Below are 25,745 nucleotides of genomic sequence, written 5' to 3'. Positions count from 1 at the left end.
TGTAAATACTAGAAACTTTTCACTTCTCAAATATCAGTGAGTTCATCTGCTATATGATATATTTAACTGAAATTTCTGATCCAGACAACCAATGATTTATAAAAGAAAATCATGAAAATTATCATTAAAATGTTCATTAAAAGCCTGCTAATGAGTCTTTCATTGGATTCAGGTGTGTTGGAACAGGGAGACAGCTAAGAGTGTCAGGAAGGTAGATCTCGAGGACCAAACTTGGGCACCCCTGATCTAGGTCCTAAAAACAAAACTGAGGATTGGAATAAAGGCTACTTTTACTCATCAGCTGCTGATCTCAGGTGTTTGTAACAAACTTAAAACTAATACCACAAAAAGTCCAGATGTGCTAGTTTGAGCAAAATAAATAAATAAAACTGGAGTCAGTATCACTTATCCCACATGCATTCTGGTGGCCTGAGGTTCAGCTGTCTTGCATCCAGGGCCCACTTTAAAGGACAGTATATCTGAAACAGAGCATTATTTGTACATTTTAAAACCATAACTTGGTACAACATTCATTAGTAAAGAAAATATATATATTTTTAAGTGTGTTCACATTTATTTGCCATCAAATATGCCTCCATAAAATCCAAAATATTAGTGAAAGTGAAATAAAAGGGCAATATAATAAAAGGGAAGTGAAATAAAAGGGCAAATTCAGGAATTTTTAATGTACACAGTATTTCTAACTTTCAAAAACTTTTTGTAAGCAACTGGTATATATTTTAGTAGAAAAAAGATTTAACTGTGTAGATATGTCTTACAATACATTTAGAACCATTCATTTCATAGGTGAAGATTAAGTTTAGGAGTAGTACAGGTTTTTGAGCAGGTCATACCTGCCTATCCTCCATAGATATTATCATTTTACTTTGCATTTCCTAATAAAATGATCCATATAATGCCCCAAAAAATTGAGAGGACTCTGAGAATGTGATGGGAACGTGAAGGATAAATGTTTGACCATCGTGTCTCGCTGTACTGGATCCTCATGTGTTGATGTTAATGAAAGCAGCGGTTTTGTGTTAAAAACAAATTAGATAGCAGATTCCATGATTTGGCTAAAATACCCTAATCCCAACATGCATGCTCACACGCATGCACGCACCTGTCACACACCCCTTACCCCAATGGGTGCGCTGTTGTGAGATTGTTATGGGTTTGGGGGGTGGATTATGTGAGTCCGAGGCTCTTAAAAGTCCTGCCATGGCCTTTCTGTTGTGTGACTGATGGCTGCGAGGCTGAACAGCCCCGTTTTGCATAAGAAGAGAAGCCGGCAGAAGGGAGCATAGAGGTCTATTCAATAAGGCCTGTCACCCAAATCCACCCCCCTGCACAGAACACGCTCACCCCACCCCACCATCATCAATCCCTTCACCCTTTCAGTCCTCCTCCTCCCTTGCAGTCCCTCTACGTTTTGGCCTCTTCCTTCATTCTGCTGCCCTTATTAGTCCTTGATTCCATCCTACTTAATTCCTGTTCATTCAGATTTCCCATACCTTCAATCAAATTCCCGAGCATCTGTGTTTTTCCTTTGACCCTCCCATATATAACCCTTAAATGGCAAAACATTTATCGGAACCTGCTGAGCTGCTTGATGGTAGTTGTAACATCACTGACCATCTCTTGACTGATTTTGACCGAGTACGAGACCCTGATAGACCGGTTTATTCCCATTTGGTCTACTCCCATTTTGTTTGGGATTTTTATGTAAATGAAACTTAAGTTGATAATTATTTTTTTTTGCATGAAATTAAGGAAATTAACTTCTACAATATCATAAAACCTAGCTTCCTAAATAAACTAAAAGATGACTTATTTTTGTCTTTAAATACAGCAACTGATACAAATACAAAAGAAACTCCATGCTAACCCTAGCCCTAACCCAAAATGCTGAAAAAAAAATTTAAAAAATTGGGGGTATTTTTGTGGGGTGTGTGTGGATCAGGAGGTCTGGGCGGTTTGCTTGAGCTGCTGCCCCCGCGACCCAACTCCGGATAAAGCGGAAGAAAATGGATGGATGGATGGATGGATGGGGGTATTTTTGGTTTATCTAATCATTACAACCTCTTATAATTCAAAATCTATAATTCAAAACCAAATGGGAAGTTACTGATAAACCAGCACTGACGACATCAACTAGATTCTGTCTTTGGAGACAATATGTAATATTTTTTCTAATATCATAGATAAAATTTGACTTTTTTTTGGTGCAATTTTTGAAATGATCATACGTAACTTTAAATCGTAACTGCACATTAGGCCATCCTGCTGGACTCGGCCGCTTTGGGGGGGGTTCGAGTACAGTTCATTTCAGAGGAATCCAAAATCATTTGTGCTCCACACACACACACACACACACACACACACACACACACACACACACACACACACACACACACACACACACACACACACACACACACACACACAAAATACTGACTAATTGATCTGAGTTTACTGAAAAGAACCAAGTGTGAAAACAGCGGCTGAAGGAAATGTGAATGGCTGTCTTTGTATATGTGCTACCGCTGTGATGGATTGCCAACCTGTGCAGGGTGGACCAAGTCTCCCATTCAGCATGTGCCAGCTTTCCTGCAACCCTGGTTAAGTTGGTAATACATAGATGGAATTCCAGAGTCCTGGATTTTCTGAGAACACTGAGTAAGAGGAGCATATATTTGAGTATATAACACTGTAGCCACGGAGAGTGAGTCGATAGATGGATTTGTGCAACCTCTTAAAGTTCTCTACCAAACTGGTGAAAAAGGTGATGAGCCCAAAGGTGAAGCTCTTGGTTTACCTCACAGTCTTAAACTAGGAGTTGTGACAGACAGAACAAGCTCATGGATGCATCTGGCAGAAATGAGGTTCCTTTGTAGGGTTTCTGGGTTGAGAAGTTCAAATATCCTGGAAGGACTCAGAGTAGAGCCTCTCCTTCACATCGAAAGGAGTCAGGTGAGGTGATTCGGGCATCTGGTGAGGCTGTTTATTATTTTGATATTTTACTTGAGATTTAGAATGTCAATTTTCTGCCCCCACCTCTCCATCCGTAATCTTGTTTCTGTGTGCAAAGTAAAATAATGTTTGCATCCCAAATAAAACTAGGATGTTTCAAAATGCTGTGTTGGAAATTCCTTGATTGGGAAAATGTTGAAGAAAACAAATTCCATAGACAGGCTGATTTTGTCCTCATCTGTATGTCAGTTTTGAATCTGTCAGTCACTGATAATCCAAAGTTTACCTTTTTGGAATCTCTATGATCAGACAAGTAATGTGGTGTACTGCGGTTTGTGCATTTTAAAATGTTGACCCCTATGTAGTCCTCCACTGACTTCTGGCTACGCCTGCTACCCACCCTGAAGGTTATCATCAGACATGCACATAACTGCCGCTCTGGTGCTTGTGTGTGTTAAAAAAAATTAAACACAGGTATGAACTTTATAAACCAGCCTGTTAGGAGGCAGGCTGGAGTAACCTGTTTCATACAGTTTTTGCACTTTTTTTTTTTGGGTGGTAGGGCATTATAATAGAATGGTGCACTGTGGAATAGGAGCATTCTCGCCTGACATAAAAATTCACAATCCAGTCAGTGTTTATCACCATCATGTTATAGCCAGATGTGGATCCACAGGTTTATGAGTGGATCCACATCTGTCCAGAGCCTGGATCCATTTTTAGCGGATCCACGTTGTGCTGAACTACTTTCCTTCTGCCATCTTTGTTGGCTGAAGGACAATAGTTCCACACAACATGGATCCCCAGTCTTGTTTAACATATCATTTTCAAAAAAAATACTGTTGATATTGAGGTATAAACACAAAACATCCCTCATCTGGGGAGCAATGTGAGCAGATCCAGTTCCTTGGGGATGGCGGAGGATCACCTGAAGGTGATCTGCCATCCCCAAGGAACTGGATCCTCTGCTCTATTGCTCCCCGGACTCGGGTGTTTTGTCATTATATTCAGTCTTCATGTAATTACCTCTACCTTTAATATATATATATATATATATATCATTAAATGCTCCAGCAATAGCATCAACACAATATTAGTTTAAATAAAATGTAAGATCAAAAAGGTGTGCTTCATGCCAGGTAATGAATCGCTGTCATCTTTCACACTGGGGCTGCTCCCAGTTGCTTCCTGTGGTGTCATGAGGACGCAGGAATTTCTGCATCAGGTGAGCGCAGCAGGGGCCAGAGAGGAGGTGAGGACGCAGCCTGGAGGTTCTCTGCACAGAGAAGTCAGAGTGCACAGTTTGGCTGCAGTGACTTCTCTTCTAGTTTATATTTGTTCTTGTGCAGAGCTGCAGGGCTGCGCTCTTTGTTCTGTTATAGTTTATCTTTCCTCCTTTGACCTTTGAACGAACCATCTGTGAGCAAATGTGGAGATGTCCTGAGTTCTACTTGATGTTGACATGTCCTGTCTCTGGCAATCAGTCTGTGAGCAGGACTTATGTCCTTTTTTGTCCTTTTTTTAACTGTGATGAGAGAGTTTGATCAGAGAACAAGGAACTAATGCCTGCAGCCAGACAGTTGCGCACACATGTGCGCGCGTGACGAACCGTCTGTGAGTGGACTGGAGATGTCCGAACTTTTTACTGGATGTCTCTGGCAATCATTCTGTGAGCAGGACTTTTATGGATTTTATTTAAACACATTTGTGAGAGAAGAACCTGCAGCTGCAATCAACATTTTTTTCTGTGGTCTTTTAAGCGTGTAGTTTTTACTGCATTGTGTACACGGTATAAAAACAATCCTGCGTGATTTATACTTCGGGAACAATGGAACACAGCAGGAATCATAAATTAGCGTTGGGTAAGGTCGTCTTGTGAGGGTGTGGCTTCTGAGTCACGCCTCTTTGCCCCAAGTCACGCCTCTTTGCCCCGAGTCACGCCTCTTTGCTCCGAGTTACGCCTCTTTGCCCCGACTTGCGCTGGAACCACTTCCTTTCTGTGTCGAGCACAGGACGCCAAAAAAAATTAAACAGGTTTAATTTTTCAGCGTCCGACTTGCTTCCTCCTTTGCGCCCCTTGCGCTGTTGTGGCGCCGAGCTGCATCGTTTCAGCACTGAGTTGCTTCCACGCAGCGTCGTTATAATGACGCACGACGCAACTGGGAGCACACCTGGTGTGAAAGGGGCTTAAGGCCTGGTTCACACGGCAGGATAATTAGGCCAATATCAGCCCCGATCTTCACCTTCCAACAATCTTAAGGACGCCCCGACAATCGTGATGATGCTAAAGATAATCTTATCAAATATTCCTGCTGTGTGTGGTGTGTTCAGAGCACTCAGATCTGCTCAGAAGGACGTCAGGAGCGCTCCGATCGTAAATCGGGGATATTCAACATGTTGGATTTTTTTGGCCAGATATCACAGTGTGTGTTGTGTCCTCCGACCACAAACGAACCTGCTGAATGTGACGTCCAGCCAATCAGAAAGTGAGGTGACAGACGCACAGAGTGAAAAAAAAACCAAACAAAAAAAACAGCTGTTCTGACTTACCAGAAAGTCTGGTGGTCGCGCCGTCTCCACTCCTTTAAAGAACGCTTTTTCTTTTTGTATGTTTTTTTTCCTGTTTTAAATAGTCCACAAAGTATCTCCGTTTGTTTACTCTGAAGTCACATTTAATCTCGAAAGATTTTGCAAGATTTCCTGTCTGAGCTGTGAATGTTTGTGTGTGAAATCTGTTCATGTGTGGTGTTTTTGTCCTTACCGTGTGGCTGAACACCACACACTGTACAACCAAACCTGTTAGATCCATGATTTTTTATCTTCACATGTGTGGTCTCTCATGTTTTGGAAACCTAAAGATAATTTTAAAATCCTGCCATGTGAACCAGGTGTAAGATTAGTCTAAACCACATCAGGGACAGGCAGCAGTGGCTGCAGTTTAAAGTTTGTCAGCCCTCCATTGGTCTTGGGCCCCAAGCAGTTGCCTGTCTTGGTGTGGGTGAGGGGCGCCTCTGTAGAGCTCCGGTTCTCTGGTTATTGTACTTTTTCGTGCAGACACTGAGGCCGGACTGTAAGTGGAGTTTAGTCTCCTTAAGTGGTACCAAAACCTGTTCGGCCCACGGACTCTCAGGGCTGGACCCGGCGTTGGTTTTGGGTGGAAGTTTACCCCGTTCGCAACCGGGGGGGGGGGGGCATCTCGCGCACTGCCGGGGCCTTTTCATTTGCAAACGGCTCGCGCACACACCGCCGCCCTCCTATTGGTCCAAACTCAGCCGAGCGCACGAGAAAAAGGAGAGTTTTAACTTGACGCGCGCGTCACTTGGACCTGGGAGCGGGTCGTGGGCTCGTCGTCTGTGGACAGAAGAAAAGTTTCCGTGTCACCGTGATGACAGCTGGAGTTCTTTTCTGAGCGCTTCGGTCCTGATTAGTTGGTTTGGGTCACCTGGACCTCAGCATGTACGGGATGATGGAGCACGAGCTGAAGCCCCCGGGCCAGCCGCCCTCACAAGGCATGTCGCCGGTGACGGGCAACATGAGCGCGAGCATGGGCGGCAACTCGCACCCGGGCTCCAAAACCGAGTGCCCGCCGGGAGGCGACCCCATGGACAAAGTCAAACGGCCCATGAACGCCTTCATGGTTTGGTCCCGCGGACAGAGGCGCAAGATGGCCCAAGAAAACCCCAAAATGCACAACTCCGAGATTAGTAAGCGCCTCGGGGCCGAGTGGAAACTCTTAACGGACGCCGAGAAGCGGCCGTTCATCGACGAGGCCAAGCGGCTCCGGGCCGTGCACATGAAGGAGTACCCGGACTACAAGTACAAGCCGCGCCGCAAAACCAAACCGCTGCTGAAGAAGGACTCCCACGTGGGAAAGTACCCGCTGTCCGCCGGGAACCTCCTGGCGGCCGCGCAGGGCCAAGTCAGCCCGCGGGTGGAGCCCTACGGTTGGGGCCCCGCCGGCGGCTACGCCGGGATGCAGAGCGACGCGCTGGGCTACACGCAGCAGGTGCACCGGTACGAGCTGACGGCGCTGCAGTATCCGAGCGGCCAGAACTACATGAACGGAGCCAACTCCTACAGGTGAGAGGGTAGAGTCCCGCCTCAGGGCCGCGAAACACACACACACAAAAACACACTTTACCTTCGAGTACACACGCACACGCACACAAAAACACACTTTACCTTCGAGTACACACGCACACGCACACAAAAACACACTTTACCTTCGAGTACACACGCACACAAAAACACACTTTACCTTCGAGTACACACGCACACAAAAACACACTTTACCTTCGAGTACACACACACACACGCACACAAAAACACACTTTACCTTCGAGTACACACACACACACGCACACAAAAACACACTTTACCTTCGAGTACACACACACACACGCACACAAAAACACACTTTACCTTCGAGTACACACACACACACGCACACAAAAACACACTTTACCTTCGAGTACACACACACACACGCACACAAAAACCACTTTACCTCGAGTACACAACACACACGCACACAAAAACACACTTTACCTTCGAGTACACACACACACACGCACACAAAAACCACACTTACCTTCGAGTACACACACACACACGCACCACAAAACACACTTTACCTTCGAGTACACACACACACACGCACACAAAAACACACTTTACCTTCGAGTACACACACACACACGCACACAAAAACACACTTTACCTTCGAGTACACACACACACACGCACACAAAAACACACTGTACCTTCGAGTACACACACACACCACGGCACACAAAAAACACACTTTACCTTCGAGTACACACACACACACGCACACAAAAACACACTTTACCTTCGAGTACACACACACACACACACACAAAAACACACTTTACCTTCGAGTACACACACACACACACACACAAAAACACACTTTAACCTTCGAGTACACACACACACACGCACACAAAAACACACTTACCTTCGAGTACACACACACACACACACACGCACACAAAAACACACTTTACCTTCGAGTACACACACACACACACGCACACAAAAACACACTTTACCTTCGAGTACACACACACACACACGCACACAAAAAACACACTTTACCTTCGAGTACACACACACACACACGCACACAAAAACACACTTTACCTTCGAGTACACACACACACACACGCACACAAAAACACACTTTACCTTCGAGTACACACACACACACACGCACACAAAAACACACTTTACCTTCGAGTACACACACACACACACGCACACAAAAACACACTTTACCTTCGAGTACACACACACACACACGCACACAAAAACACACTTTACCTTCGAGTACACACACACACACACACACAAAAACACACTTTACCTTCGAGTACACACACACACACACACACAAAAACACACTTTACCTTCGAGTACACACACACACACACACACAAAAAACACACTTTACCTTCGAGTACACACACACACACACACACAAAAACACACTTTACCTTCGAGTACACACACACACACACACAAAAACACACTTTACCTTCGAGTACACACACACACACACACAAAAACACACTTTACCTTCGAGTACACACACACACACACACAAAAAACACACTTTACCTTCGAGTACACACACACACACACAAAAACACACTTTACCTTCGAGTACACACACACACACACAAAAACCACTTTACCTTCGAGTACACACACACACACACACACAAAAACACACTTTACCTTCGAGTACACACACACACACACCACAAAAACACACTTTACCTTCGAGTACACACACACACACACACACAAAAACACACTTTACCTTCGAGTACACACACACACACACACACAAAAACACACTTTACCTTCGAGTACACACACACACACACACACAAAAACACACTTTACCTTCGAGTACACACACACACACACACACAAAAAACACACTTTACCTTCGAGTACACACACACACACACACACAAAACACACTTTACCTTCGAGTACACACACACACACACACACAAAAACACACTTTACCTTCGAGTACACACACACACACACACACAAAAACACACTTTACCTTCGAGTACACACACACACACACACAAAAACACACTTTACCTTCGAGTACACACACACACACACACACACAAAAACACACTTTACCTTCGAGTACACACACACACACACACACAAAACACACTTTACCTTCGAGTACACACACACACACACACAAAAAACACACTTTACCTTCGAGTACACACACACACACACACACAAAAACACACTTTACCTTCGAGTACACACACACACACACACACAAAACACACTTTACCTTCGAGTACACACACACACACACACAAAAACACACTTTACCTTCGAGTACACACACACACACACACACAAAAACACACTTTACCTTCGAGTACACACACACACACACACACAAAAACACACTTTACCTTCGAGTACACACACACACACACACACAAAACACACTTACCTTCGAGTAACACACACACACACACACAAACACACTGTCCCTCCGAGTACACACACACACACACACACAAAAACACACTTTACCTTCGAGTACACACACACACACACACACAAAAACACACTTTACCTTCGAGTACACACACACACACACACACAAAAACACACTTTACCTTCGAGTACACACACACACACACACACAAAAACACACTTTACCTTCGAGTACACACACACACACACACACAAAAACACACTTTACCTTCGAGTACACACACACACACACACACAAAAACACACTTTACCTTCGAGTACACACACACACACACACACAAAACACACTTTACCCTTCGAGCACACACACACACACACGCACACACACAAAAACACACTTTACCTTCGAGTACACACACACACACACACAAAAACACACTTACCTTCGAGTACACACACACACACACACAAAAACACACTTTACCTTCGAGTACACACACACACACACAACACAAAAACACACCTTTACCTTCGAGATACACACAACACACACAGCACACAAAACACACTTATCCCTCGAGTACAACACACACACACACACACAAAAACACACTTTACCTTCGAGTACACACACACACACACACACAAAACACACTTTACCTTCGAGTACACACACACACACACACACAAACAACACACTTTACCTTCGAGTACACACACACACACACACCAAAAACACACTTTACCTTCGAGTACACAACCAACACACACACACAAAAACACACTTTACCTTCGAGTACACACACACACACACACAAAAACACACTTTACCTTCGAGTACACACACACACACACACACAAAAACACACTTTACCTTCGAGTACACACACACACACACACACAAAAACAACTTTACCTTCGAGTACACACACAACACACACACACAAAACACACTTTACCTTCGAGTACACACACACCCACACACACAAAAACACACTTTACCTTCGAGTACACACACACACACACAACAAAAACACACTTTACCTTTCGAGTACACACACACACACACACAAAACACACTTTACCCTTCGAGTACACACACACACACACACAAAAACACACTTTACCTTCGAGTACACACACACCCACACACAAAAACACACTTTACCTTCGAGTACACCACACACACACACAAAAACACACTTTACCTTCGCGTACACACACACACACACACAAAAACACACTTTACCTTCGAGTACACACACACACACACACACAAAACACACTTTACCTTCGAGTACACACACACACACACACAAAAAACACACTTTACCTTCGAGTACACACACACACACACACACACAAAAACACACTTTACCTTCGAGTACACACACACACACACACACACAAAAACACACTTTACCTTCGAGTACACACACACACACACACACACAGAAACACACTTTACCTTCGAGTACACACACACACACACACACAAAAACACACTTTACCTTCGAGTACACACACACACACTTTTGATACTTCAACTTTACTCGAGTACCCCCCCAGTAAATCTCAAGGGAAACTATTTAAATAATTCTCAGGACTGATTTGACCCACTTTGTTTTATAAAAGTTTACTTGCAAATACAACTTAAATGTAAGCGTATTAAAGTCTGAGTAAAAAACTAATTTTATTTTAAGTCCAATACAAGTGAAAGTTATAGGTAGTAGTTGCATACTTGTAGCCCACTTTTTTGGTTAATAGGTAGAGTTAAGCAGGAACCTTAATGATTTTTGTAGTCTGACCAAGATTTAAACCCAGGAATTCTGGTCACCCATATATATATATATATATATATATATATATATATATATACACTTTACTATGTAAATTCAAGGTTACTCTTGTACGGCTTAAATATTTGGGACCAATATTGGTTCACTTTTCAATTTTTAAAAGTATACTGTAAGCAACTAACTTTTTCAAACTAAAGTAACTAGTTTGACGTAGCTTTTACAGTGCAGGTGAACTTAATAGTTATGATTGTAGCCCACTACTTACTTCATGACCGCACACACTTACCCCACTGACCTGAGCATTTTTTTTTTCCCAGTCTGATTAGAATTTGACAAAGGACAAACCCACTTCCCTAATCATGATCTAGGGATACCTAGATCATGAAGTCCAGTATTATAGCCAGTGATTTATAGGTAACGTATCGCCTCACAGCCACTTAGCATCCCAGCCAAACCAAATCCCTGCCAAACTACCCCACAGCCATATTTAATTGAGTTTAGTAAAAGCTATGACTATACTGGTACACAGACCCCTGACTTGCTCTGTACCAGGAACCAATCGATGGCTCAGGTTTAATGTTATGATTATTGGTTGTTGAGTTTGTTTCACAGCTACTTCTGTGTCTTCACACTCTTGTAAAACTTTAAAGGGCAACAACACAAGACCAGCCACACAAATGTTTAACTTTGGAAGGTTAAATGGACTGTTTATTTTTGCCCTATTGATGTATCCCTAAATCCCTTGCGCAACCAGTCGCTGCAGTCAAAACAGAGAATCCACCTGACAATTGTAAATGAATATTATACTACAAAAATGCAATTTTTTTTATGCTGTTCGTCACGTTAATAAGAAACTGCATGCATATACCCTGAAAACTTGCTAAAACAATTATAACAAATAATCCGTGTCTGCCACATTTAATCTGCATGGAATTTAATAAACGCAAACCGAATTTCAGAAATATATATTAGTCTGGAACAAAGAGGACAAACAGTGTTGTAAAAACAATAATCAAGACGTTAAAGAGCAAACTTCACTTTCCCCCAGAACGACTGGGAATGATCAGAAAGCGATTGTAGCTCACAGCAGCTCCCATTGAAAATAACGGCGAGACAGCCTGTGATTCTCGCATGTTTACATAAAACAAACGCAAAAACGTCTATAAACCCAGAGAATATATTCATGAGAGTTTTAGGCACAATATAAAAATAATTTTATGTTGCGTTGTTAATGGTGTGTCCGTGTGCAGCGGTTTAAAATGCAGCCCGATCAGAGCGTCTCATGTTACTGAGAGCAGTGCGGCTACCTCTTCGAAGTTTTGCGGGATTTTAAACATCAGTAGGGCGAATAGCACTTTTTTCCATCTGAATAAGAAGCTGAAGTGCTTTACAATGATGCCTAGCAATATTGTGAAGTTATATGTGGTAGATTTTTAGTTTAAAAGAGGTATACTGCTACTAAACCTGTATAAATGTCTTTTGAAGTAGTTTATGTAATGCTAAATATTACATTTTTTATATTTTGTGGAAATGGGTGTCAATCTTTGAACTTGTGAACTGATTGAACATTTATCACATTTAGTTAAGTACAGTGGTGGGCACAGTTCCGATAACCGATAATTATCGAAGATAATGTTTTCCATTATCGGATTATCTTTTAGATAACTTTAAAAACCATTATTGGACTAATTGTCTTGCGATAAATTTTTGTCCGATAATTTGTAGACCGATAACGTGGTAATAAAGCTGAACAGCTACAAACAATTATAAAATTTAAAATCAGTTGAGCACCTACCTGTTAAATGTTTCATAGCAGATGTGTAGTTCTGCCCTCTGCAAAACAGAGGAGAGCTGCTTGTAGATGAAACCACTCTATCCTCTGCAGGCAAAGGAGAACTTGTCACCAAAAAAAAAAAAAACTAATTTCTTTTAACCCCATACTGATACGTGGGTAATATCACCCAAGTCATCCAGAGGGACACATTTTTAACTTATGGTTCAAATTTTAACCAAACTAATTTCGGACAAGTTATTTAAATTAATGTTACGTCTGAAGTTTTATAAAGTGAAAATATCAAATATATGTTTTAGTTTTAAAGTAACGCGCTAATTTTTAAGGTTTTAAGTGTGGACATGCTGTGTCCAGGTGCATTATGGGTATGATAGGGTAATCTCAGTACGTTCATGACATGAGAAATGCATTTCAGACACTCTGATCAGGCTCCACGGACAACAGCATTAAACTCTTGTGCCTAAAACTCTCGTGAATATATTCTCTGGGTTTATAGACGTTGTTATTGTGTTTGCTTTATTAAATTCCATGCATCTTAAATGTAGCAGTCACGGATTATCTGGAATTTTGTTTTGGCAAGTTTTTACGGTCTCTACTGCCATCTACTGGCCAGTAGTGTTCATGGCGGTATTTGCCCTGAAGCTGGGCTGATATTTTCAATCACTGTACCACAGAACCGCACGGTGTAAAAGTTCAGAGCACACGATTTATGTTCTCACACACATTGTACATTCAAAAACCATACGTCAGACTCATCTGGAAACTCGTGTTTCCCGAAGCAAAACTTAAACCGAAGCTTTTTTTTTTTTTCTTTCTTTTTCAAATTTAATTTACATTTCTTATTTTTTACAAAAACTTTCGATGGGAGCCATCAAAGTTTAAAAAAAATTCCAAACAAAGAACTGATTGGGGAAAATCAATCAATTGTGAAAATAATTGTTGCTGCCTATATTACTCAGTTCACATAAAATAGACTTTTCTATACATTTGCCAGTTTGCACCAAGTATGCAGTCAGTCAAATTTGCAAATACATGCAGTGGGTACCATTTAAATAACATCATTATGAGTTTGGACTCTTTGTTTTTATTTATGGCTGGTTGGTACAATACTGGATGTATCAAATCCAAATCAAATCAATTTTATTTATATAGCGCCAAATCACAACAAACAGTCGCCCCAAGGTGCATTATATTGTAAGGCAAAAGCCATACAATAATTACAGAAAAACCCCAACGGTCAAAACGACCCCCTATGAGCAAGCACTTGGCGACAGTGGGAAGGAAAAACTCACTTTTAACAGGAAGAAACCTCCAGCAGAACCAGGCTCAGGGAGGGGCAGTCTTCTACTGGGACTGGTTGGGGCTGAGGGGAGAGAATCAGGAAAAAAGACATGCTGTGGAAGACAGCAGAGAATCAATCAATCAACCAATGATTAAAAGCAGAGTGGTGCATACAGAGCAAAAAGAGGTTGAATAAAAAGAAACACTGGGTGCATCATGGGAAACCCCCCAGCAGTCTAAGTCTATAGCAGCATAACTAAGGGATGGTTCAGGGTCACCTGATCCAACCTTAACTATAAGCTTTTTCAAAAAGGAAAGTTTTAAGCTTAATCTTAAAAGTAGAGAGGGTGTCTGTCTCCCTGATCCGAATTGGGAGCTGGTTCCACAGGAGAGGAGCCTGAAAGCTGAAGGCTCTGCCTCCCAATTCTACTCTTACAAACCCTAGGAACTACAAGTAAGCCTGCAGTCAGAGAGTGAAGCGCTCTATTGGGGTGATATGGTACTATGAGGTCCCTAAGATAAGATGGGATCTGATTATTCAAAACCTTATAAGTGAGAAGAAGAATTTTAAATTCTATTCTGGAATTAACAGGGAGCTAATGAAGAGAAGCCAATATGGGTGAGATATGCTCTCTCCTTCTAGTCCCTGTCAGTACTCTAGCTGCAGCATTTTGAATTAACTGAAGGCTTTTCAGGGAACGTTTAGGACAACCTGATAATAATGAATTACAATAGTCCAGCCTAGAGGAAATAAATGCATGAATTAGCTTTTCCGCATCACTCTGAGACAAGACCTTTCTAATTTTAGAGATATTGCGCAAATGCAAAAAAGCAGTCCTACATATTTGCTTAATATGCACATTGAAGGACATATCCTGATCAAAAATGACTCCAAGATTTCTCACAGTATTCCTGGAGGTCAGGGTAATGCCATCCAGAGTAAGGATCTGGTTAGACACCATGTTTCTAAGATTTGTGGGGCCAAGTACAATAACTTCAGTTTTATCTGAATTTAAAAGCAGGAAATTAGAGGTCATCCATGTCTTTATGTCTGAAAGACATTTCTGCAGTTTAACTAATTGGTGTGTGTCCTCTGGCTTCATGGATAGATAAAGCTGGGTATCATCTGCGTAACATTGAAAATTTAAGCAATACTTTCTAATAATACTGCCTAAGGGAATTATGTATAAAGTGAATAAAATCGGTCCTAGCACAGAACCTTGTGGAACTCCATAGTTAACCTTAGTCCGTGAAGAAGACTAAGGGGTATGGGTTTTCTGATTCATGCAGTTGAGCATGTCTTCTGCACAGTATCAGAAGGCGGACTAAATCAGAAGTGTTAGTGCTTCTGAGTTCAGCTGCCTCCACTGTGGTGACTGCTTCTCAAATAAGAATGAGGCTGCCTAGTAACTCTGAATTTTGGAGAAATTAAACAAATAAGCCATTAAGCTAACCTGCATGTCTTTAAACCAATAGCAGTTTGGAGAATTGTGCATCTGCTTTGCACACTTTTGGAAGTATTACACATGAACTATGATGTTTGTGGATGACGTGATCTGTAGTGAGAGTAGAGAGCAGCTTGAGTCTAGCCTGGAGAGGTAGAGATATGCTCTGGAGAGAAGGTGAATGAAAGTCACTAGGAGCAAGACTGAGTACATGTGTGTGTGAATGAGAGGGAGCCCAGTGGAATAGTGCAGATACAAGGAGTAGAAGTGGTGAAAGTAGATGAGTTTAAGTACTTGCTGCTTCATTGGTTCTTTGTTTTATTTCACTTTATCTTAACCCTCTGGGGTCTGAGGGTATTTTTTTGGATAGTTCACTCACCTGGCATAAAATGCTTTATTATTGCTCTTAACAGCTCTCCCTGCATCCCACAATCAAGTTTTATGTCTCATTTTTTCAGGACAACTTGTACTTTCAGAATATATATGCTATAGTTGTGTTTTATAAGTGTAATAAAGGTTAATCAGAAATAAGAAAGGAAAAAGTAAAGCGGAAAATAATTTCACACATTTATTCAAAACACACAGTAAACTATAATAAACAACTGTTTTGACACTTTATAAAGGTAATTTGGGCTCTTGTGTGAAAGACTGTACAACAAAAGTTCAAATAATAAACACAAATGCAAATTTTGAACAATATATACAAAATGGTCTGTGTTTTGTTTGTCTTCATCTCAGAGCAATTTCTGTCTGCTATTACACAAAGGTCACATCACAAACTTCTCCTTTTACTGTGTTTTGGAGTGTTCTGTCCTGCTCTGAAAGCAGCTTTGACACTTTGGCCCATTTACACTCTGAGGAGCGGCCCCTCTCCCCTCGGGCCATTGATATGTTAAACTGTGCTTTACGCCGGAGCTAGAGAGCTTGCCACAGGCTTATTCAATAACATTCACAGGTAATGAGTGGCGCATCTCTAAAGCTCCTTGCATCTCTAAAGCGCCCGGTTGCGCCGTGCGTCATTATGACAACGCTGCGTGGAAGCAACTCAGTGCCTAGACAATGCAGCTCGGCGCCACAACAGCGCGAGGGGCGCAAAGGAGGAAGCAAGTCAAGCACTGAAAAATTAAACCTGTTTAATTTTTTTTGGCGTCCTGTGCTCGACGCAGAAAGGAAGTGGTTCCAGCGCAAGTCAGGGCAAAGAGGCATAACTCGGGGCAAAGAGGCCTTACCCGGTGTGACTCGGAAGCCAATTTATGATTCCTGCTGTGTTCCATTGTTCCCGCAGTATAAATCACGCAGGACTGTTTTTATACCGTGTACTTAATGCAGTTAAAAACTACACACTGAAAAAAAAATCAAAAAAAAATACCACAGAAAAAAAATGCAGACTGATTGCCAAAAATATCCAGTAAAAAGTCCGGACATCTCTAGTCCACTCATGGACGTTCGTTCACGTGCGCACATGTGAACAATTAAAAGAAAAAAAAAAGTCTGGCTGCAGGCATTAGTTCCTTGTTCTCTGCTCAAACTCTCACATCACAGTTTAAAAAAAAGGACAAAAAAGGACATAAGTCCTGAGACAGGACTTGTCAACATCAAGTAGAACTCCAGACATCTCCACATTTGCTTGATGGTTTGTGCGCGCGCATCTCGCGGTCAAAGGAGGAAAGAAAAGAAAAAAATTGTCTGCAGGCAGTTAGTTCCTTTCTCTCCTCAGACTCTCTCATCACAGTTAAAGGACATAAGTCCGGGACATGTCAACATCAAGTAGAACTCCAGACATCTCCACATTTGCTCAAGGACGGTTCGTGCGCGCGCATCTCACAGTCAAGGGAGGAAAGATAAACTATAACAGAACTCAGAGTGCAGCCCTGCAGCTCAGCACAACAACAAGTAGAAGAGAAGTCAGAGTGCACAGTCTGTCTGCAGCCAAACTGTGCACTCTGACATCTCTGTGCAGAGAACCTGCAGGTTGCGTTCTCACCTCCTGTCTGCCCCCTCCTGTGCGCACCTGATGCAGAAATTTCTGCGTCGTCATGACACCACAGGAAGCAACTGGGAGCAGCCCCGGTGTGAAAGGGGCTTTAAACTCACACAATCTGTGTTTGAGCACGTGAGATTGTCATCAGAGGCCCTCCGTCTGCTCACTTCCACTCATCGCTGTCCGTAATGGCGCAGGGCGCATTGGAGCAAGCACCCAGATAGCTATTCAAACGGGCCAACTAGTAACACATCACTGCTAAAAACGATCTTTGGTTTATCACGTGAGGTAAATCTGCCCTACGATTGGATTTTGGAAAACCATGTGACGGTGAACCAATTCCGATTGGACACTTACATTGCATACGTCATCACACAGCTTCTATGAGGAGTACAAAGATGGTTGACAGCTGGCTCGGAAGTCCGCGGTGTTAACTTTTCAGCAAAAAAAAGTAAGTTTCTATCTCGTATCATTAAAAAGTTATTTATAATTTATTAAAACTTGGTCTCAGCCGTTGGCCCCAGAAGATTGTTTCCCTGCTAAAATCCCAAAGAGCATATGTCTGAGTAATATTTACCTTTATTATGTTAAACCGACCTGTTATGGTTTTCTGAAACAGTTGATAGATGTATTTTATAACTTAAAAACGGGGACCGATGCTACACGCTAGCATGTCTATGGCGTTTCAATGTTAAAGTTAGCATTAAGCTGTTCGCATCTCAGCATGTTTATGTATGTGCATTTCTGTATAATAATTAATGGCTCAGCGTTTGTCGTCTTAAGAGTCAAATGTATTACAAATTGTAATTTTTTTTATTTATATATTAATAATAATAGCAGCAGCAGCAACAATTTTAGAGAAAGAGACAAGAAGAACCTGATAAAACAAAAACAAAAAAGATAAAACCAACTAACAATGAACATAAATAAATGCATATAGAAATAAATAACTTTCACCGAACACCGAGTGACCTCTTACACCTTCACTTAATCCCTGTTTTATTTAACTGAATGACAATTTGTTTTTGGTCAAAACCATATTTTCAATTTGTTAATTTCTCCTCCAGAACTATCTGCCAAGCTAGAAAAACTGCATCCTAGTAAGAGCAGAAAACTACTGGAGTGAATTTGAATAAGGAACCTAAATGGATTGCTGCACTCACTACAGTTTATTGTCTGGAATAGTCCCAGATTGCATTTTCAGAGCTTCTAGAATTCCAAAATTTTCCGTGTAGGTGGTGTTGGGGAGGTAATTTTGGGTTTCAGTTTTTTTTGTTTTCCAGCACTTTCATCCCTGATGTGTCAATCGTGAGTCACTTTTGTGCAGATTAAAGTTACTAACTGGGGACTCCTGTCTTGTTGCGAGAAACGAGAATCGTCCTCTGTTCTGTTCAAACAGCTCCAAACGCTGCGCGGCTCTCTGCCGAGTCAAGTTACAACAATAGAGTCCAGTCAGAATTAATAACTTCAAAGCGAAACACCGTTTAAATCAAATGACACCTCTTTCCAAACATTGTAATACAAACAAACTGCAGTCGATAAAAACATTTTTTTTCCTCCCCTGAGACATCCTGTGCTGACGTGCAGCAGCCGGCTGAGCTCAGCTCAGGCATTCATGCCAAAATGTCTGAAAGGAGATGCTTTTGACAAAATCTACAGATTATATTTATTTTTATTTATGTCCAGAGATCAGGGATCCAGTGACCAATTTAAAATGTTGACATAGAAAACCTGTAAAGCCTACTTTTAGTACACAGAAAATTCACAAGAGGTATCGATAAGGAATCGGATCAGTAAGAAGAATCGATATGGCATCAATAGTGATTTACAATCTTGTCAATGCCCATCCCTAATTATAACATGATAAACCAGGAGTTGTTCAGAGACGGAGTGTTTAACACTAACTGTTTTTTTATTTAATTTATTTCTGGGGTGCTTGTGCTTCTGTTTTAAAGGTAACAGTGGTAAAATGTTGAAAGATGGGAATATTTTATTTCTAACACTTAATTTACTTGAAACTATTGGTCTGTATTATTAGTAGAGTTGTTTTTTTAAATGGTTCTTGTAACTGACTTCTGTAGGCCTCCAGTTCTAAACAAGTCAGGACTTCGCACAGCCAGGCTGCCTAGTTTGGCTGCTGTTGTGGTCAGTTTACTGTTCAGGTTTGCTGAGGACGTCCGGTACAGGAGTTGGCCTACCGACAGCGTGGATTTGCTGGTGGTCTGGCTGCCGTGCGTTAGTGTCCCAGTTGCAGACAAGTTTTGCCGAAAAACTTTCAGTCTCTGTTTTCCTCAGCTGGATGTTCCATTTGATCAAACTCTGCATTGTAACCATCACTTCTCCTAAAGCAGTTGTGGATTTCACTGAAACTTGACTCGCCACCATATGAGGTACAATAATTTTGGTCTGATGTCTTGAAGGAAGATAAGTGGACGTGGACATCTTCACACAACTGACATGGTTGAACAAGCTGCTTTGTGGATTTTTAATAAAACACACCGTTCTCCACAAACATTTCCAAGGAGAGATGATATTGGATTTAAACAAAAAAAAAAAGCCTAATTTGAAGCTGTTACAGTGCTGAGACTGTTTGTTTAATTCAGGCATTTCACACACAAAAACTAATATATAGTAACAAGTGTGGCCAAGTTGCAGGGTGGCACTGTGAGATTAGTTGACTTTTTTTAATTACACCCCGCCCCCCATCCCAGCCTTCACACTTTTAAATGCAATTAGGGGAGATGATGGTCAAGTGGTTAAACTGGTGACTTGTGAATCTCTTTTCAAATCCCAGTCTGACTGGAAAATTCCTAAGGACCCTTGGGCACAGTTCTTAATTCCAGAGTTGCTCCCGGTGTGTAGGTGAGCATTTTGTGTAGCAGCACCCTGACATATGTGTGAATGTGAGGCATCACTGTAAAACACTTTGGCCATGAAAGCGTTGTATAACTGTGGTCCATTTGCTGTAAGAAGACGCTGGTTTTTCAGGTTGAGGCCCTTTAATACAGCCATTGTTAATCTCAAATTATGCCAGTTAACCATTTAGGCTTTTCTTAAAGTAATTTCATCAATTTATAGAGTAATCTGGAATCTTCCATGTTGTTTGAAGATGTTGCTATGATCTTTAAAGGTTGCTGATTGTACATGATGCAGAAAAAACTGAAGGAACTCTCAACTATTATTGTAGAATAACTTTATGGGGAAATAAAGTCTGTAATATTGTAACGTACTTGACATACAGTATTTTTGTTTCATTAATTACATATGTGATAGCAGGTGTGTGTCTGCTAGAACTCTCACCTGCAATCACATATTCAATTATAATTTGTACGATTAATTTGTGGTTTTGTCGATTGGGCCCACAAATGTACCCACCCCCGCTCCCCCAGGAAGTGCTGGATTAACTGTAAATGGCTCTTGATTTGTGGGCAGCATGGTGGATTAATGGTTGTTAGCACTGTTGCCTCACAGCAAGAAGGTCATGTGTTCAATTCCGACCTGTGGCCTTTCTGTGTGGAGTTTGCATGTTCTCCCCATGGCTCTGTGGGTTTCCTCCAGGTGCTCCAGCTTCCTCACACATTTAAAGACATGCAGGTTTGGTGGATTGGAAACTTTAAATTATCCGTAGGTGTGCGTGCAGGTGTGCATGTGGTTGTTTGTCTTCTGCATGTGGCCCTGTGACAGACTGGTGTCCTGTCCAGGGTGACCCCCGCCTCATGCCCTATGACTGCTGGGATAGGCTCCAGCACCCCCCCCCCCCAATAACCCTTAACTGGAGTAAGCAGGTATAGAAAATGGATGGATGGTAGTTGATATATGGATGTGGTCTCTAAATTTTTTTAAATTTTTTGCTCAGCAGCGCAGTAAATCAAATTTATTGTATCTCAACTGTGAATGTGGTATCTGGTTGAAATGGAAGTCAACATTGATGACCTCATAACATAAAGAGTAAGGTCATCTGTTACCCAGTGAGTCAGATGTAGATTGTGATTAAGTTTGTGCTTCAGTTGTGTGTGTGTGCGCGTACGCGCGCACAAAAAATATGGATGGTATTCTTACTCTGTTTTGGCAGGTGGGGGACAATAAGGGGATCATTTTGTGGTATTTGTATAACCCTTTTTCCAAACCCTTCCGACAGCAACGGATTTGATGAAGGTAATTGATCAGGGTTGCTGGTTTGTCTGGTCATGCTGTTACTCTGCTGTACCTCCTGTGATGTGTCATGTCAACCTTCACCAGGTCAACTTGCTAATGGAGTGTCACCAGCAGAAGACTGTGCTTCCGTCCATTAATTTTCTAAATCTGCTCATTCAAGGTTCATGGAGTCTGTCCCAGGAATCGTGGTGAGAGGCAGGAGGCAGGGTCCATTCTCACAGGCCCGACATCGAAAGACAAACTCAATTTCAATCACCAGCTCACTTAACCTGTAGGTTTTTGGAAGTGTGTGTTGCGGAGGGGTGAAAAAGCTGGAGCATCTGGACAGAACCCAAATAAATACACAAAGGACCAGTCTGGAAGTGAACCTGGGACCTTTTCAACGTTAGAAGTGCCAAGGCAATGACCCAGGAAAATGCAACTGGGGCACAAGGCCAGTTGCATTTTGCACCTTAATAAGGTTGTGATTGTAGCCTCTGTAATGTACTGTGTGTGTGGGGGGGGGGCTGGCTGCAAGTTTCAGGCTGTGGAACAAGAAAAGTTGGCTATGTCCTGGTAGCAGCTCAGCATCATAATTTAGATCCATGGCATTATGGCATGGCATTTAAAAAACAAAACACATTACTTTGTCACGCTAACTCAGCTAGATGGAGTGTAGGGCCAGTCCATTTTGAGTGCCGATCTCAGGCCTGGTGCAGAAAAGGCGTACACCATAAATCTGGTCAAAACTCAGTCACACCAGGTGCACAAGTCGATGTATTCAGAATGCTGATCCCATGCTCAGATACACGAGTAGGGTTATGTTAGGAAACCAAATGTGCATCAAATTGCCAGTCGAGGCCTGGGTTGACAGCCACCACCGGTGTTGTTGTCCAGCAGGCTGCCAGCAATAATGGGGTTGCTGTGTAGTGAAGAAAAGGAAGAGGCGGAGAACATGACTGAAGGCAAGTGGGAGAGGAAGAGAGAGGTAAAGGCAAAAGCATAGCCGGTGGGTTCAAGTTGTTGCATCATGGTGTGAATGGGAAGAAAAATGTGTTGGGGTCATTTTAAAGGAAGAGCATTTTAAGAGTGTGTTGGAGGGTGTGTTGAGTGTTGCGTTGGAAATTGAAGGCATGATTAATGTCATCAGTGCATATGCCCACTGGGTAGGTTGTGAGATGGAGAAAAATTTCTGGAGTGAGTTAGATGAGGTGGTGGAGAGTGAACCAAAGCATGAAAAAGTGTTGACTGGTGTGGACTTCAATGGGCATGTGGTGATGAGGAAGTAATGAGTAGATCAAGGAATGTGGTTGAGGCTAGATGGTGATAGATTTTGCAAAAAGGATGAAAATGGCAGAGTGATACTCGCTACAGGATAAAGTATGAATGTTTTATTAGGTGAAACAGTTGTTACCTAAATTTCTTAAAGGTTCACAGTTGGTTTGGAACAAACTTTATCGTGTCTTTCCAAGTTTTAAAACCTCCATGAAATTTGTCAACATTTGGAGGTATGTTGAACATGGTTTCATAAAGTGGAGTTTTATCCTTTTAAAAGTCTTGACCCACTTTAGTATTTTGGGATTTGTGTTGGCATCGGGCAGTGATACTCGCTCCATACACACAAAATGCTTTTTTCTTTGGCCTTTACCTTCTGAGCGAGGCTCCCTGCTACAGTATGTATCCATCGTAGTGAGCCTTAAATTAATTTACTATATGAAATGGTCAGCCTTTTCAAAGACAAATGGTTGACACTAAGAAAAATAAATACTCCCTCTTACTGAGTCCAGAAACAAATTACTTTGAATGTGTAGATGACCTCTTAATGGATATTATCTTGCAGGGTTTTTTTTTTTTTTTTTTTTTTTTTTTTTAAAGTACCATTCAACATTTTCTGTATTTTGTCTCATTTGAACACTTCAGTCATATTGGCTCTTGTGGTGTGACTCCACTGTGGTTGTAGTTTTGGTAACTTGAGTTGAGTTTGTTGTTTCAAGGGTAAACGGTCTCGGCCAAGTAAAGATATTTTGCAGTTTTGAGAATCGCTGACGGTGACGGTGTTTGAATCTGTGCTGAATTCAGAAAACTCCAAATAAATTACAACTTGTGTACCAGATTTTTCTTTCTTCGTTCCCCTATTATAGATTGTTGTATAGATTTTGTTCAAAGCAACATTTCCGTGACATGCGCTGCCCGGTGGGTTGCCTCGGCTGGCGCCGAGCAGCTGACTTAGACCTAGTGTGGACCAGGGGAATCCAACTGTTTAATTAAAACAAAGCATCACCAGCAAGCATGTGGCATGAGTGTATGTGCACAGAGCTGGTGTCAGACAAACCGTACTAGTTATTAAATGCATGTAATTGTGTACAGATTACTGCAGTGAACACTTCTACATGGTGGTTTTTTTTTTTATTATTATTAATTGCCTTTTGCTATTTAGTGTCAGTTTTTATATTTGCTTAACTTCCTCACTTGCTTCGTCCCTGCAGCTCCATGTCCTACAGCAGCAGTCCACAGCAGCCGAGTCCTGTCACAATGTCAATGGTGAAAACCGAACCGGTGACGCATCCGACTTCGGCGGGAACGCCCAGTCATCACCGCGGACCTTTGCAGGGAGACCTCAGGGACATGATCAGCATGTACATTCCAGGAACAGGAGGGGACGCCGGCGAGCTGGCGGCTGCACAGCGGGGGTACAGCACGGTCCAGCAGCACTACCTCCCCGGAACCGTCCCACTCACTCACATTTAGAAGGATGCTGCTAGCACAGTGACTGTCGGGGTGACGCGCGCCTGATGCACAGCTGGCTGAGCCGTGGACTGTTTTAAATGACAAACGAGCAGACACAATGTGGACACAGTTTTTCCCTATAATTACTTTGACAGGAAGCCTTTGACTAGTACATGTTAGGGCGGTGAAGGAGTTCTGTACCTCTTCACTACCACCTGATTCAGCTAAATGTCCCCGTCAATGTACACGTGTGTCCAACACTTGCATGTGGGGGACATACGTGTACTATATCAAAGATGCAAAAAAGGGAAATAATGTCTGCTTATTGTTGTACATATAAATGTTTTCAAGACTTGAGAAAATGTTACTCACAACTGCATCAGAGCTCTAGAGATCCTGTAACGGTGACGAGCTCCACCGTGTCAGTGCTTGGGGGGGTGGGGGATTGTTTTAGTCATGCCTGTGGACACAACGTCATCATCATGTCAGTCCCTGACATTCCAAAACTCAGCAGCAGAAAGGACTCTTAATGTTTAAGGAGCTGCAGAGCACCTTAACTTGAAGAATGTTTTCTTAAACTTTTCTTTAGTTAAATATTTTTTTCTGAATTTTCTTTCAATCTATTTTTAAAAGAAATGGCAACCTCCTGTTGGACAATCATGTCTGCGTCCGCTGATGGACCACACAGACTGGTTTTGGTCACCAACACTGCTCCTGGAGATCTCTCATCCTGCACATTCTCTCCCTGACACCTGACTAGTTAAGTTTGGAGTCTGCCAGCTCTTTATTGGCTGAACACACCTGACTGAGGTCATCAGCTGCAAGGAGATCATGTCCGGAGAAAATTTATGCCTGACATGATCTCCAAGAGAAGCGTTGGAGGCCACTGCGTACAAAATGCTAAGCTGGAGGTCTCGTTCAGGGGTGACATGATGCTGTGTTTAACTGCCTGAGTTTATTAATGTGGTTTAAGTAGTTTTAGGATTAACACTTTTTTGATGAGTATGCTGAGTGTTGTTCTGTCAGCACCCTTGATTGCAGAGTATCCATTGCACCTTTGCATCGTGCTGTAGGTTGATATAGTTTCTTTAAGGTGA

General features: G+C 42.1%; 1 protein-coding gene across 1 annotated transcript; it reads left to right on the top strand.

Moving 5' to 3' along the window:
• The first annotated feature begins 6,306 nt into the window (after positions 1–6,306).
• sox19b (SRY-box transcription factor 19b) lies at positions 6,307–24,700 on the top strand. Its single transcript, XM_034164769.1, has 2 exons — positions 6,307–7,053; positions 24,408–24,700. The coding sequence occupies exons 1-2, from the start codon at positions 6,428–6,430 to the stop codon at positions 24,667–24,669; spliced, it is 888 nt and encodes a 295-aa protein (XP_034020660.1). The 5' UTR covers positions 6,307–6,427; the 3' UTR covers positions 24,670–24,700.
• The last annotated feature ends 1,045 nt before the right edge of the window (positions 24,701–25,745 follow it).

The sequence above is a fragment of the Thalassophryne amazonica genome, chromosome 23 (genome assembly GCF_902500255.1).
Source record: "Thalassophryne amazonica chromosome 23, fThaAma1.1, whole genome shotgun sequence".
NCBI lineage: Eukaryota > Metazoa > Chordata > Actinopteri > Batrachoidiformes > Batrachoididae > Thalassophryne > Thalassophryne amazonica.
This window is presented reverse-complemented; position numbering and strand designations above follow the sequence as displayed.

What these genes read in the sequence shown, in the direction of transcription:
- sox19b (XM_034164769.1), top strand. Translation starts at nt 6,428, where the DNA reads ATGTACGGGATGATGGAGCACGAGCTGAAGCCCCCGGGCCAGCCGCCC. An exon ending in AACGGAGCCAACTCCTACAG is followed by an intron (nt 7,054 to 24,407) that starts GTGAGAGGGTAG and finishes TCGTCCCTGCAG; the next exon opens with CTCCATGTCCTACAGCAGCA.